Here is a 16138-nt window from a genome sequence, read left to right as displayed (position 1 = left end):
GACATGTCCTCCAGTTGTTCCTGTTTCTCTGAGTCCTACTGTGCTTGAGTCTGGACACAAAGGTGACTATATTTTCATTTCCAATGGCTGTGTCCCTTCCTGGTAAAAAGAAAATGGTGGTAAAGATCTTGAGAGGCACTGGAGAACTGCTTACTTTTGTCTTTGAATCCGTTCTCCTGTTCTATTCAAATATAAATGATGATGTATGAAATGGGTATGAGTGTTTTTCAGTACCAGTGCACAAAGATGAATTGCGCATACAGTTTGATTCATGTGAAAAATTGACTTTGGGATGTGTCCAGCACTACCTGTGGAGGGAGTCGGCATAATTCTGGGAAACAACCATGCTGAAGAAGGTGTGTGCTGTCTGAACATGAGATTGAGAGGTTTCCTCTTTGTTCAGTAACTAGAGCTATGTGTTGAAAAAACAAAGTGATAAAAGGACATAGAAACTGTAGTAAAATATGTAGCATTACCTCTGTCTCTTATCTATCTTTTTTGTAGTGAGTTGGTTCAGAAGCAGAAGTCTGATCCCCCTCTTAAGGTTTGTTTTGGACTCCTGCCCCTGCAAACATTTTTAAAAGTATAGCTCAAGGGTACTTTGTGCAGTCCAATGTCCTGGTGCGCAGATGAGTTGTGCAAGGAGATGACTGTTTGAGAATATTGGTCATTTAAGTTGTGGTCTCTGTTAAATTCAGAGAAAGTTTCTTGAAAGTATCCTATGAGGGTGTAGCATTACATATAGGTGCCTGACAGACATGCAGATGGATCTACCATTATTTCTTTTGGTCTCATTTGAAGAGATTTGTCTCTATAAGACCTTCCCAGTTGACAGGTAAGTGAAACCAGTCCATAAGATCTAATCCTGATGTGTCGCATTACATAATAGATCTGCCATTTGGGTATTTAATCATGGACTGCATTGGCTTGCTGTCTCCCTCAAAGTCTGGTAACTTGTGCCAGGCTATCACTGTCAAGCAACTTAACCTTTGCATTTCATTGCAACCAAATCAGTGGTCAAAACATTACCATCCACAAACCTAAGGTGCTCTAGAGCGCTTCCACCAAACAGTTGTTTCTTTGCCGCTCAGATGAGGGTAAGCGCCAACAACAGGTTTCATTGATCACAGTTTTTTTTCTGATAGCTCATCACACCTCATTGAGCATAGATATATAGATGTTAGAGATGCTCAACACATCAAGCAACGCTTTTACTGTGTTTTCCCTGATAAGAGAGAACAGCGGGAGAAAGCGATACAACACATGCTAGATAACAGAACAGAAAACTCCAAATCCAGCTGGATATCTCTCAGTTTACTAGTTAAAAAAAACAAATTCCACATTTAGACAGATTTCAGAAAGCTAAACACTGTTACAAAAGCAGATGTGTTTCCGTTGCCATTCATGGACAATTGCGTTGACCAGGTTGGCTTAGCCAAATTTGTGAGTAAATTTAAGGATGCTGGCAGGTCCCTCTGTTTCCTAGAGCCGAGCCGCTCTAATAACATTAACCAGTCTCACTTCCTACAAAGTGATGCCTTTTGGTTTGCGCGTAATATCCCAGCAACATTCCAGTGGCTTATGAACCATGTGGTGACTATTCTCTCTGATTGTACTGCGTAACTTGATGATATGGTCATATGATTAACGGAAAAACATCTGCAGGCAGCATGTGTATTGTTTGACTGTGAATTTGGCCAAATGTGAGTTTTCTATTGCTACTGTTACCTGTCTGGGATAAGTTGTTTGTCTAGTGGCAGCAAAAGTCCTCAAAGACAGAACTTAGCATGGTGGGGTACTGCAGAAGCTTTTTAAAAGCTTCTCTGCAGCAGCTGCAAATTGCATTGACCCTCAATGACCTCTTGAGTTCAAAAGTCAAGGTTTTTGAAAATGTCAAAGCTCTCTTGCATTCCTCACCTATATTGGCAGCTGATATGACATGTCTTCTTTCACTACAAATAGGTTCTAGTCATGTGGAGGCATGAGCTGTCTTGCTGCAAACAGATGATGTGGCTTTGTAAAGACCAGTTTGTGATTTTTTATTTTTTTTTCCCCTTTTCAATGTGTTTCAGTTGAAATATTTGATTCGGAGATGTGTATCTTGGATCTGTCAAAGTGTATACTGACTGTAATCCCCTTACTTTTTGTGTTCCCTCCCTGATTCTGTGATTAATTTTCCCAAATTGATACACATGTCAAGGCCACATGTGAATTTTTAAAGGTTGGAACACAGAACTCCCAGCTGTGTAAGAAAGTGTTTCCAACATCTCTTATTTTCTTCTGCTAATGAAGTTTAAGGCAGCCCCTACAACCAAAATGTAAAACACTGTGACCTCCCGTTCTCCCTGCTTGGTCCTCGCCCCATCTGGATGATGTAGGAAACACAGTAAACAAACAAGCAAATAAATAAATGAATGCTTTATTTACTGGATAAAACGGTGGAGTTTTAGATTATCAAAAATACCTGAATTTCATTCATCACAGCTGAAGCATAAACTTCTTGGAGGTTGTGTTAGAGCAGGTAACCACACAACCAGCCATATCGTGGCATGTTGGGAACAGTTTGTTGTAATCTCCTGCCTTGGAACACAGTTTGTTGTTGAGTTTAAGGGAATTGTGTTTACTGTGCCTGTTATAGTTATGCAGCTGTTATAGTTTTGCTACTGCCAACACTACAGTGCTCTTTTATGGTTTACAAGTGTTGTTGAAAAGAGATGTTGCACCATCGGTGAAGCTTTTGCAGGGTTAATGACCACCTTAGAACTGCAGTGTTAAAGTGTACATGAAACACTTTATGTATTAAGGCTAATTTACAACACGGAGCAACTCTAAAAAAAATGCAGCTTAAATCTAGCTTCACAGTGTTAACTCTATGATGATTTTTTTAGAGTAGGGTTCTATGGTATAAAATTAGCATTAACACATGAACTGCTTAATGCCACCTTAAACACAGGGGTTATCATGACACCTGAAGCTCAAGTGTTTCTGTGAGTTCTTACCTTAGTAACTCCTAACCTCAACACAATATTCTTAGTCTGAACATTCATGCCCCAAATGCTCCAGACAAAACTACAAACATGGCAAAAAAGTCTAAATCTGCCACCCCAAATTGTAGCTGTGACACTTACTGCTGTGTCTAGACACCTGCCAATCAAAACAGCCATGTCCCTAACACTATCATCCATGTGGAGCGTTAGAAAAGCCAGCCAGCCTATGATGGGAGAAATTAGACTTAAACTGTTTTCATAGAAGTGTGTAAAATATGCCTTTTAAAGCTATAAATGTAGACATTTTAACATAGGAATCTATAGGCACTGATTCAGTTTTGCTGTTAGCTTCAGGTGGTCTTTATAGGAATTGCAGTTTTCTGGCATTTCTTCAATACCTTTATTTTTTCCTCAATACCTTTATTTTTCAGCTGGTTTCGGAGGCTGTTGCTTAACTGGGAGGGTGTAGGGGGATTGGTAATATTCAAAATATCAATTTCAAGCAACCCGAGTTTTATGAAAAACACTACAAAATGTTCACAGGTCAAATTAGTTTACAACTGTGGACAGCAATGGACTTATTTATCAATATGTGTTTGAGTCAACCTCAGTTAAACAAAATCTGCGCAAACGGAAAGGGAGAAGCTGTTTGATGTATAAAAACAAAAGCTGGCAATTTTGAAAAAAAAAAAAAAAAACAGCGTGTGTATTGTGCTAAAATGCATTCTGGAGAAAATAAATGATGCATTGACATGACAACTCCTCTCTGTGGAAATTCCAGAGAATTCTGAGAAGACCTAAAGGGGAAAAAACGCAAATTTGTCTGACCGTGCTGACTCAACTGCTGTGATGTATTTTTTTCAACCTACAATCTTTGTTTAAATTGGCAAAGGTTATCTTCTGAGGAAATCTCACAAACAGATGATGACAACATGTTTCCCCAAACTTTTTGTCTGCTGGAACATGTTTTTCTCAGTCAATTGGCTTACAACCCTGTTTAAAAAATGATTAGATGAAGCTGCCATGGTCTCTGTTACCTGCTCAACTTCTTTGTTATATATATGCTGCCTCAAGCTGTATTAATTTTTCTGTCTTTTTTAACTGTTTTTGAAACTTTTTAAATACGATAGCTAGTAGTGCACTCAGTAGCCTGCTGTTGTTTTCCAGTAAACCATGCTGATCATTGCAAAATCACTACAGCACTTTATCACTACAGCACTCGTTCAGCCTACTTGACATAGGGTGTGTAATGAATCACTGAAGAAGTATAGTAGTTCCTCTGTGTGTGTGTGTGTGTGTGTGTGTGTGTGTGCGTGTGTGTGCATGTGCGTGTGTGTTTTTGTAGCAGGCGCTCACTATTGGTCTTAGCTTAGCTCTCTCTCTCTCTCTCTCTCTCTCTCTCTCTCTCTCTCTCTCTCTCTCTCTCGCTCTCCAGGGGAGGGTCACGTCACACCCACTACCAGACTGTCAAACACAACGAGGACTACAAATAGGGCAGAGAGCAACAGAGAGACACATAAAATTCCTCTCTCAGCTGAAGACTGCCTGAATACACAGTTTGGTCAACGAGCACAAAAATAGTCATGGCTCAAGGTAAGTTGTATTTTGCCTCCTTACTAATTTTATGGTGATGTTATCTTTTGCACGAAGAGGTCTTTAATAAATAGAATTTGTTAGAAATAGTTAAGTACTTACTCAGTATTAAAAAAAAAAATCAATATTGCTACATGTGTTGTTTTGAATCATTCATTCGGGTCAGCATGGGTGTTCATTATTATCCCACTATTTCTATGTTAATGTGACTGTGATGTTTAGTTACAGATTCTTGGTGCATGTTTAGGAGGTGAAACTTTCACTCTTAGCCTCTTGCTCTCACTAACGATGCTGCAGGTGCGGTGCCAAAGATTTTCACTGCTATCTGAAGTCATCACTATTCACTTCAGCACCGTACTGCTGGAGTAAATAGTGATGTCACATTTTCATCAAGGATCTGAAGACCTAAAAAAATGTTTCACCTTTATATTTGAGAAGATGATTGCCTTCCAAGGTCCCTAACACTTAATAATAGCAGCTGAGAGCAGCTGGTGCTTCCACTACTTAACCAGTGCTATCTTTACAGGCTCACAGAGGACCGAGAAAGAATTCGGATGGTGCTGCTAAGAAATTCATAACTCCAGAAACAGCATGTCATGTCTGTTTAATAGGAATCCCCAATAACTCAAAAACAAAAAAAGCTGCCCACCTGTGTGTGAAGTCAAACACCGCAACATACCAAAAATATCTGTGGGGGGCAGCTGGACACTTTAATAGCAGCCTAACCGTCTGCCAGCGCACCTCCGAACAAATTGTAGTTGGTCATGCTTACACTAACACTTATATTCTTATAAATAAGCAACATTTGTTTTCCATATGCTGAATGTGCACAGAGCATTTATTTAAATCTGAATGAACTTTTGAAGGAGAACCTCAGTCAACATGGGTGTCTCCTTGAAGACTGAAAAGTTCTTTAACTTCAGAGTGTTTTTCCCTGTTTATTTTTCCAGGATTCTAAACAGTGTCGACTGTACCAGCTCATGCACACTTGTCCCCAGCTAGATTTTGTGTAATTTTCCTTATTAGGCTCATAGTGGCTTCAGTGATGCTAACCATGATCCACACATCACCGGGGGGACTGTGGCGTGTGGCTCATGGTTGGTAGACTGGAAGTGGAGAGTGGGTGTGTTCAGTATGTAAAGGTTAGAGAAGAAGGGAGGGTCGAAGCTTAGGAATTTTGGCCCATGCAGTTCAAAATGGAGTGCTGTAATGATAATTTACGCAACCCTGCAGGATAAACTGCAACCCAGTGACATGCATCCAGTTTGGCTTCACACCACACATGCATACCATATGGCATACCAAAGCTGCTCCCCTTTAAATCAAACATTATGTTCAATTACGGGAGCAAATCAAAATACTTGCTTTTTGTACTATCAATGTAGCCACAACAAGCCTCCAAAGCCCTGCAGAGAGGATGATGTCAGTTCCCCACTGCACCATTAGCCTGTTGTCTCTAAAGGTTTAAGGTGACAGACATCCATGTGTTATTAATCTAAGTAATTGTTTTCACATTGTGTAAGCTGAGGGCATGTTTTATTGGACTTTCTTGTCTCCAGATGGCTCCTATATAACTTGATATAATAATTGTGCTTCAATGCAATGCTTACATTTTTTTTTTTCAAATATGTGTTGATTGGTTTGGGATCATGAACAGACTAAACAGAAAAGCCCTTATTATGGTCTGACTACACTCTCCAGCTGTGTCAGAATACACTGCACTAACGTGTCTTCAGTTAAGACCGGACTAAGTTCAAGATCAGTAAAACATCAGAGGCATGCCAAATACTGAGGAATGAACCCCTATGGATTTCATGTAAAACCACAGGAACTTTTTCTAGTCTAGCCTTTGTTTACTTAAGTCTCTCCTAGCCCTGAGACTGCCACCTCTTGCCTGTTTCAAGCATTTTGTTTGCAAGGAATAATACATAGGGAGAGGCTAACATGACATGTCACAGAGCAGATGACCAGTGGTTACACAGCAGCAAGAGAATCTCTGAGTCATCATATAGGTGGGCCTTTAATCAAAGGGTGGGATTCTTTAAGTTACAAAGGACACTGGAGCGTGAAGGGAGTGACTGTCTGAGTTTAGCTTCTGGTAAATTAATACAGAAAGATCTGTCAGATAATATCATCCTTGAATGTTGGAAAAGACAGCATCCTGCAGTCTGCAGTTAAATTTTAAAGTGAAGTCATCACAAGCAGAAGGAACAAGCAGTTCAGTTTTTTAGATTATGTGCCACTTTCACAGCTGCGACACAGGAAATCCAGACCTTGTTAACTGCACTTTTTCAGTTAATTGATCATTTTAAAAAAAGTTATTGTTGGACATTTTTAATTTTATTAGAGTTCCCGATGTCCTGCACAGCAAATAGGTTTTATAAAGCTTCCACTTTTTTGCGACATTGCATGTGCTCCATATGCATAGAGATATATTTTTTCCTATCATTATAAGAAACAAGGACATGACTAATAAGCTAAAACATGTCTATGCTTCACAAATCTAAATGATTATTCTGGACTAAAAACCAACTTTTTGGGTCAGCATTGAGAGAAATTACTAGGTAAGAGATGTTTTTAGAAGTAAAAATTGTAATTATGGATATGTCAGTATTGTTTAATATAAATAGCATTTACACTGTATAGTTTCTGTCAGTAGTTGTGTAGTAGCTGTGTGTGTACTCAGCTAAATGTGCTGCAGACAGTGTTTGAATATTGTAAATATATTATATGCAGATACTCTTTTACTCTTTGTGTTTTTTTTCTTGATCTGCATTTTTATAGAGAATAATAGAAACTCTCATTACCAAGATGGTTCTTTATAGACTATACTGCATATTTGAAATACTACTTAAATACTTTCTTTTTTTATTCATGTTTTTTTTCCCTCCCTCTCTCCATTTTAGCTCTGGACATCGATCGCTGGAACTTGGAGTGCGAGTTCAACAACACTGACCATCGCACCGATCTCAATGGCATTGATCGTCTCATTGTGAGGAGAGGCCAGCCTTTCTCAATCAGCCTGTACCTTCGCTCTGGAAGCTACCAGCCAGGAGTCAGCTCACTTGATTGTGTTGCCGAAACAGGTACTGCTCCTGATTCTTGTATTATATTTATTTTATATTAAGTGTTTTGGTCCATATACATGTGTTCTTTTGTAAAGTTTATATGATCTGTATCAAAACATATTGGAAAATTGAATGAATAAAACTTTCCCTACACAATTGGAATAGGAAAAGCATTGTGTCCTCTCATTCAGGAAGTTAGCAGCAACTTGAAACCACCTACTACCGTGTGTTTATACTGTCACTATTTTCTTTGTTGCCTATTCAAGAATGAGAAGGGAAAGAAACAATAACGTTTATGGAAAGGGAAGTCATGTTCCTGTCTTCAGCGATCAGCAATAGTGCAACACCCTTTTCACACTGGGCTCAGTTACAGTAGCTGAAAGATGTTTCCATTTCTATCCTCTATGACCTAAGTTGTTATTCTTTGCAGCCCCAGATACTGTATCTTAAATTTTTTAGCAGTGCAAACAGTGAAAGCTCTCTGTCTCTTGTCCTCTTCTAATATTTGGATAAGTCTCTTATGAAGAGCATGATAAGTCAACTTGTTGCACACCATTGAATGCAACTCTTTAAACAGGAAATGTTGCTCGCCAAGAGGAAAGCGTGTGTATAATAACAGATAATGGTATCAGCCTTTGAAAGTCGAATGTGTTTTAATGGATAAGAGCGGCACCGTTCATCCCTCCCAGTGTGTGAGCCAAAAGCTTGCCCTTGCTTTAGCTGGCTGAGTTGGAGATGTCAAAGAGTTGGCTCTGTGGATTAAAGTGAACACAAATGATTTTAAATTCGTTTAACACAGCAGAATTTAGGAATGAATTACTAATCTATTATGATATCCACAAATCAGAAGACATACCAAAGATTACTAGAATAAACTTGATAAGGGCTGAGAATACTGTAAGTTTACATTCCCTAGCTACGATTGTTTCACTAGGATCTCTCGGCCTCTTCTTTCAGACGCAGACTTCTAACTATATTTGGGGTTTCATGCAGGTCCTCAACCCTCTGAACAGTATGGCACCAGGGCCTCTTTTGGTCTGTCTGCCAGCATTGACACTTCCCGCTGGAGTGCTGCTGTCACCAGTCCACCCGGAGACATGGTGACCCTGTCGATCTGCTCTGCACCAGATGCGCCTATAGGCCGCTACACCCTGACCCTGGGGCACTCTGCGAGGATCGAGTTCATCCTGCTCTTCAATCCCTGGTGTCCAGGTGGGTAAACAGAAGCTGTCACGCAAGGGGCTCTTGTTAAGACTCACTTTGATGATCATGTTTCACACTAGAGTGGTGTTGGTGCAGGAACTTTTCAGGTGCATGGGTGGAGAGACCATTTAAGGGAACGGTTGCGTAGTCAAACAACTATTTTGTGATTTTTAAGCAATAGTTCAGCCTTGAGCTGAATATTCCTTTGTTGGAATAGTTTTGAAGCACTGGATCGAAAGTGACTGAAAGTGAAAGATTGAAAAAGAGGATTATAGACAGAAGACAGCTGTAACATGTCAGCTACTTCACTTGTGTTTACTTTTGAGCTGAGCTAGCACTAACCTTTCCAGCAGCAGCCTGTAGTCTTTCCTTTGGTACATAATTGTATTTTACACTTTTGTGTTTTCAATAAGCAGTTTCCAATAGTTTAATAAAGACCAGCAGTACATCATTTACGCCCCAGTTAGGACATGTATTAAGGAATGTATTCATGTTTGTAATGTTTCTTGGCAACAGGTGATGCAGTATACATGGACAACGAGGAGAATTTGGCAGAGTATGTCTTAGCTCAGGATGGGATCATCTTTCGAGGAGCCTACAAACATCCCATACCTACTCCCTGGAATTATGGACAGGTGCCAGCAATAACACTGACACAATCAGCCTGCCTACATTATCCACACAGTCAGTTATATAAGTTCACACAGTGCCAGAGAGGTGAGGGAGTGAACCGCACTCATTCTGATAACAGAAAAATACATCTACTTGTGAAAGAATTAATGAAATGTACATACCAACAAAAACATAACTCTGGATAGTGGAGACATAAAGAGGGTGGACGGCATGATAAAGTAGTATTTTCTTCAGTATGATCCTGAGAGCCAGAAGAAAATGTTTTCCTATTCTGATTTTTTAAGCACTCCCTTTCTACAATTCAGTTTCCAGAGGACATTATTCCTTCTTCCCTTATCGGACAAATTAGGATCATTTGTTACTTTGATGGACTGTCTAATCTTAAAGAATCTCTCTTAACCTAATGAATTGGCTGTAACTGGGACCTGGTATATTCAGGTGCTAGGGTATTCGGATCATGCCATGAACACAGATATTTCAGCCCAGTTTCAATAGAGTTGATTTCTAGTGAAAAGACTCCTATTTCCCCTACTAGATATTGTAATGAAAAACTTCAGAGCCCTAACTCAGCGGTCCCCAACCTTTTTTGCGCCTCGGACCGGTTTGTGTCCGACAATATTTTCATGGTCCGGCCTTTAAGGTGTCGCGGATAAATACAACAAAATAAAACCAGTGGAGGTACCAAAAAGAAGAAGATTTATTCATAACACAGGGGGAAAGACCCAGGGAAACTGAGTTAACAATAAAACCAATAAAAAAAACCATAACGCTAAAAACCGATAAAAACCCTGAAAATCATGAATTTCACACCCAAGCCTCAACTCTTGCTGCCTGGTAACAAACGACTCACTGACTGGTACTGGCCTGGGGGTTGGGGACCGCTGCCCTAACTTACACATAGCTTCTTATCCATAATGCACGGTTGGTACCTGCTCAGCGAACTCGAATTCTGTTATTTCCTTTGAGCTTTCACTTTACTGTTATAATATCAGCCTCTTGCACCTGGCAACTCATCCCCAGACAGCTATACGTCTGACTCCCCTTCTACAAATGAGAGCTGGAAGTCCTGCTGTCCACTACAAAGACACTGAATAAAAGTTTTGTTTTGAAAGTGCTAAAATTACTGTAAATTTCTGAGCTCTTGGTAAAATGAAGACAAAAATGTAATATTGAAGAAAATTTTTTATTTTTAACAAAAGAATAATAATATCAGATCACTTAACCTCCCTTGTGGCAATAAAATGCAGCATCAATAGAAAGCCCAGAATGTCCTTTTTACACTGCAGTAGACCTGAGATACAACGCATATACTTTGGTTGATGTATAGGTCTCAAACTTGCATCCCTCACAGAGGGCAAGAATGAATTGTTGAGTGTTAGGAGGTTAATGGATGGTGCGTTCCATCACTTTTTCCATGCCGTGACTCTTCAAAAGCTGGTATCTCTTCCTCTGAGATTTTACCTTCCTGCTTTAATGCCTGACTATCCTCCACATCATGCCCTGCCAGAAATCAGTCTGATTCCCCTTTAAAATTCTGAGTGAAGTCCCTTTAGTCCTCTGCTTCCTGAAGTATGGACACAGGTTGAATGTGAAGGCAGTAAGTCCTGCTGTCCACTACAAAGTATACTTTAAATCACTGTAAATGTGAATGTGATTTTTAGCAGCAGAAGCACAATATCTGTAGAAATAAAGGATCATAACCTCCCTTGTTATAAAATGTGGAAGCCTTAATGCCCGTCATTCTGAATGAAAACCTACGTTTGTCTTTGGTCAGTCCCTTACAAATGTGGCTTCACTAGAAAGCCCAGATGTCCTCTTGACAGTGCAGTGAGACATAGGTTATAGATTGTATAAACTGTGCTTGTTTAGAGGTCTCAGACAAGTCTCGAACAGAGGACTCACATGTATGTTTCAATAAACGGCTCAATTTTCCTATCAGAATATACGTAATCAGGTAAAGGATGGCTCAAGACATTATGCAGTATTGTATATGAATGATTGGGTATGCTCAAAGTTTTGACTTGCATTGTTTTTCAGATTTGTTGTATTTATTTATTTTTATAAAGCATGTGCCTGCTATGGCATGCCTAGTTTTCTTATTTTTCCGCTCACACTTAATCTGCAGTTATGTGTCTTATGTTGCGGTACAGTTTGAAAGTGGAATCCTGGATGTCTGCTTGAGGATTCTCGATATGAATCCTAAATATCTGAAAAATCCTGGCAAGGACTGCTCAGGGAGAAGAAATCCCATTTACGTGTCCAGAGTGCTAAGTGCTATGGTTTGTCCTTTTGACTTCTCGATATTCTTTCATTTTAAGAGAGTATTGTTTCTCTTTATTAATTTTCATAGACACATTTCTTTTGCCTGGCAGGTGAATTGTAATGATGACAAAGGGGTGTTGCTGGGAAAATGGTCAGGCGGCTACGAAGGAGGCGTCAGCCCCATGTTATGGAGGGGAAGTGTGGAAATCCTGCGCAACTGGGACACACAAGCCTGTCAGCCTGTTCGCTATGGACAGTGCTGGGTGTTTGCTGCAGTGGCCTGCTCAGGTAAGATAGCAAAGAGCCAGGCTTGGTAGCCTATCTCTAAAAACCACTTGCTTTGACCCAAGCAGACAAAACATTATATCCTACATATAAGCACATATTTATGATATGCATTTTGTTCATCTTTTAAATATTATAACACTTAAGTTGTTGTTAAACCCTGTCAGTTTCCAGAGCCCTGGGCATCCCCTGCCGAGTTGTGACCAACTATCTGTCTGCACATGACACCAACAGCAACCTGGTGATTGAACGCTATGTCAATGAAAATGGAGAACTCATTCAATCCAAAGAAATGATCTGGTGAGAACTCTTTTAAGTTGACTCACAAATGGTGTGACAGCTCACAGATTCACTGATTATCTTGAAATGAGAGAATCCACAGGCTATACTCAGCGTGAATCTGTTGTGTCATGGGGCAAGACCTGAGTTACTTTGGTTAGGGCCAGGCAGCTGGGTCTGGAGTAATGAAGAGGTGTGGCAAGGGTGGCCATAATGTTTCTGGATGTGATGCATGGTTATAATACATATAACCATGTATGTACAGTATGTTTCTATTTTGCTATCCAGCTTATGGTATGCATTGTATCTACAGGAACTATCACTGCTGGGTAGAGAACTGGATGACTAGACCCGACCTTAAACCTGACTTTAATGGTTGGCAGGCCTATGACCCCACGCCTCAGGAGAAGAGTGAAGGTAAGAAAAACTGTCCATCAAAAGCATGTTGTTTTATCAAGTAACGTGCTCACCCCCCCCACGTTTCCCTCAGGAGTGTTCTGCTGTGGCCCCATCCCTGTCAGAGCCATTAAGGAAGGTGAGCTCACATTCAAGTACGATGCACCCTTTGTCTTTGCTGAGGTCAATGCTGATGTGATCACATTCATGAAGAAGAAGGATGGCAGCACATCGAAAGTTTCTTCCAACGCACTAGTTGGCCAGAAGATCAGCACCAAGAGTGTGGGCAGTGATGCCAGAGAGGACATCACTCATCTCTACAAATACCCTGAAGGTAGATCAAACTTTTAGCACTCCAGCTGAATCAAATAAGTTCTAACTCTTTATCAAGAGCAAAAGTCATAGAACAAATTTGATATTTACCTAAGATGTATTATTTAAACACTTGTTTTCAATGCATAGAGGGATTTACCATGTAGGCCTCATCCCACATGGTCTCACATGTTTGCATTCATTGCACTTTTGCCCAGTTTTTCACCAGCTGTAACATATCTTTTCATTCTGCATTGTATAGTTTTTACACACACCGTAAGTGTGCATGGAAATCATTCCCTCATACCTGTAGGTAAAATCAGGGTCACTTTCTAACTACATTCCTGAATTGCTTATCAGTGTTTGCATTCCCCCTATTGTACATAAAGTCAACTCAGAACACCCTTAGGCTCATTTACTCCTATACACACTTTATCACTTTGGTTCAAATATACTGTAGAAATTGATTATACAGCATGGCAAGGCATATGGGTTGAGGTTTCTGTTATTTAAGCCATGATGTTGCTTCAATACTCGCAGGATCTGCTGAAGAGCGGGAGGCTTTTAAGAAAGCTGACCACCAAAACAAGCTGCTCCAGCAGCAGCAGAATCAAGGCCTGCACCTCAATATCAAGGTGACATCAGATATGAGGAAGGGCTGTGACTTTGATGTGTTTGCCGTGGTTACTAACAACACACAAAGTGAGAAGAAGTGCCGCCTGTTGTTTGGATCTTGCGCGCTGTCCTATAATGGGTTTATGGGAGGGAACTGCGGCTTCAAAGATCTACTCAATGTTGAGCTTTCCCCTGGAGGAGGTAAGTAAGCTCACCGCTGATAGAGAATGTTAGTACAGACTTTTCTTTTCACTGTAAGTTTAAAATATAATGTCTATGTTCTTCCAGAGAGGAAAGTTCCACTAAGGCTGAACTACTCCAAATACGGTGGTCAGATCACTGAGGACAACTTAATCCGTCTGGCAGCTCTGCTGCTGGACTATACCACTGGAGATACAACACTGGCAGTGAGAAATGTTGTACTGGACAACCCTGAAATCAAAGTCAGGGTGAGCAGCAAGATATGTGACAAAATACAAACCTTTGGGGTCTTTAAAACCCAGAAGTGACCTGAACAAATATAACCAATGTCATGCATGATTGTTATGAGATAAGCAGCATTATGAGCTTCATCTGAGAGTGATCATAATTTTTGGCCTGTTTCTGAACAGATCCTGGGAGAACCAAAGGAGAATCGGAAGCTGGCTGCAGAGATCACCCTTCAAAACCCTCTGCCAGAGAGACTGGAGAACTGCTGCTTCAGCATCGAAGGGGCCAACCTGACAGGGGGAGGCATCATTACTGAGAGGTCATTAAGCCATTAAGATATTTGTCTTTTTTCAAGACAACCTTTTAAAAATTATTACTGTCTGTAATGGAAATGTTACTTCCCAATTTGAATTATGAATTATGAGATTTGTGTCATATTGTTTCACCTTTTGCTGCCAAGTCTCAGTGCAGCACCCGAATGTCTGGCTGAATGTGCTGCTGTTTAGTCAGGACAGGAGGTTACTGGAGCAGGCAGGAGAGAAAATAAATTACCAAACGGATTCCTTATGATTGCTCAACAGAAGAAGATAGGAGGAGTATCTCCTCATTGAGTGTTTGAACAGTGTCCAATAATTTACTTTACATAAATCCAGCTTTGCGTTTCTGACTCCATGACTGATGAGCAATGTGCCTGCTATGTTTTTTTTTACCACGACTATGTTTGGCCAAACTCTTCAGAGCAATTCAAACACTTCAACTCCAACTGCACCATTGCCATAAATAGTCACAAGTATCATGGTTTGTTTGACAGCAGGAATTATTGAAATGTGTATGCAATCACAGGACTGTGATATAAACATTCTGGTGTTGCCTCAAAAGTAATATTTAAACCTTTTTCCTGCAGGCTGGGATCCCCAGTGGGACCTGGGGAAGATGCCAAGGTGAAAATCTACTTCACACCCACCCATTCTGGACTGAGAAAGCTGGTGGTTGACTTTGACAGTAACAAGCTGTGTCATGTCAAGGGCTACAGAAACGTGATTATTGGAAAATAAAGCCTTTCGATGTCCGTAATCCATTAAATGGAATTATTCTTACTCTTTTTTTCAGACGAGGCATTTAAAGATTAGACAATGAATCGAGTTTAGTGCCTTTCTGCTCCAGTGCTTTCTTACTGTCTCCTCTCTTGTTTATTAGGGATTACTATGTGGATGTATACTTTAGTCTGAGCCCCAATTTTTTTTTACTGTGATTTATGAATGCTTTGTACTCACTGATACCAGCCACAATCTGATGATTTTAGGTATTATGTGTTATTTGACAAAATTAAAAATCTTGTTTGCCAGTTAGTAACAGTCTTTGTTTCCACGTGACTAAGAATGCAATGTGTAGGTTTTTGTTTGCGTATTATATGACAGCCAACACATTTGGACTAACTAAAGCAAAGGCAATATGGAGGAGCTGTGTTTATGATGCTTTTTCTCTTGTTGTTTATATACAGTAAATATTTCCCTGGCTAATCACAGCCAATCCTGAATATTTTATTTTACTCATGGGATCCATTTCCACATGCACACTGTGACTCTGCAAATGTTCCTTTTATGGTAGCGTCTCTGTCCCCAGTAAATATGCCGGCATTAGTTCCCCGTATGTACTGAGATTACAAATGAATACTTCAAACACACTTTGGAAGCTAATCTTTTGTCTCCTAACACATTACATCATTTAACGACCCTGTGTTATTATTGCAATGAAAGCTTTACTTAAAACAAAGATCATCATAATCTCCTCTCACTTATAAATCCTTCATCACTGATTATACTCAGACTGAGCTGTGGAATATTCTGCAAGTTACTACATGCCAGTTTCCTTTATATTCTTTTCTCAATTCCTCTGTAGTCAGAGAGACAAAAAAAAAAAGACAGTTGATTAACTTTTTAAAAAAAAATCACACATATCTGCTTTTTCAGCCCCATTTCTCATGCACCTCTTTTTCCATGTCTACTTTAGCTCCTGTAGCAGAGCTCTCTGGCACCTGTTCCCTTTCATCTGCCTTTCGTGGCTCCAGTGTCTGTC

General features: G+C 40.0%; 1 protein-coding gene across 1 annotated transcript; it reads left to right on the top strand.

Moving 5' to 3' along the window:
* The first annotated feature begins 4484 nt into the window (after positions 1 to 4484).
* tgm2b (transglutaminase 2b) lies at positions 4485 to 15339 on the top strand. The gene is made up of 13 exons (XM_063473121.1): positions 4485 to 4580; positions 7487 to 7666; positions 8642 to 8860; positions 9368 to 9486; positions 11635 to 11763; positions 11857 to 12034; positions 12199 to 12331; positions 12624 to 12727; positions 12801 to 13040; positions 13559 to 13834; positions 13922 to 14082; positions 14245 to 14381; positions 14967 to 15339. Exons 1-13 carry the CDS (start codon positions 4571 to 4573, stop codon positions 15115 to 15117), a joined length of 2037 nt encoding a protein of 678 aa, XP_063329191.1. The 5' UTR covers positions 4485 to 4570; the 3' UTR covers positions 15118 to 15339.
* The last annotated feature ends 799 nt before the right edge of the window (positions 15340 to 16138 follow it).

The sequence above is a fragment of the Pelmatolapia mariae genome, linkage group LG5 (assembly GCF_036321145.2).
Source record: "Pelmatolapia mariae isolate MD_Pm_ZW linkage group LG5, Pm_UMD_F_2, whole genome shotgun sequence".
NCBI lineage: Eukaryota > Metazoa > Chordata > Actinopteri > Cichliformes > Cichlidae > Pelmatolapia > Pelmatolapia mariae.
Note: the sequence above shows the minus strand (reverse complement) of the source record. Positions and strands in the feature narration are given on the sequence as shown.

What these genes read in the sequence shown, in the direction of transcription:
- tgm2b (XM_063473121.1), top strand. An exon ending in CCAGAGTGCTAAGTGCTATG is followed by an intron (nt 11,764 to 11,856) that starts GTTTGTCCTTTT and finishes TTTGCCTGGCAG; the next exon opens with GTGAATTGTAATGATGACAA. An exon ending in ACCCTGAAATCAAAGTCAGG is followed by an intron (nt 14,083 to 14,244) that starts GTGAGCAGCAAG and finishes GTTTCTGAACAG; the next exon opens with ATCCTGGGAGAACCAAAGGA.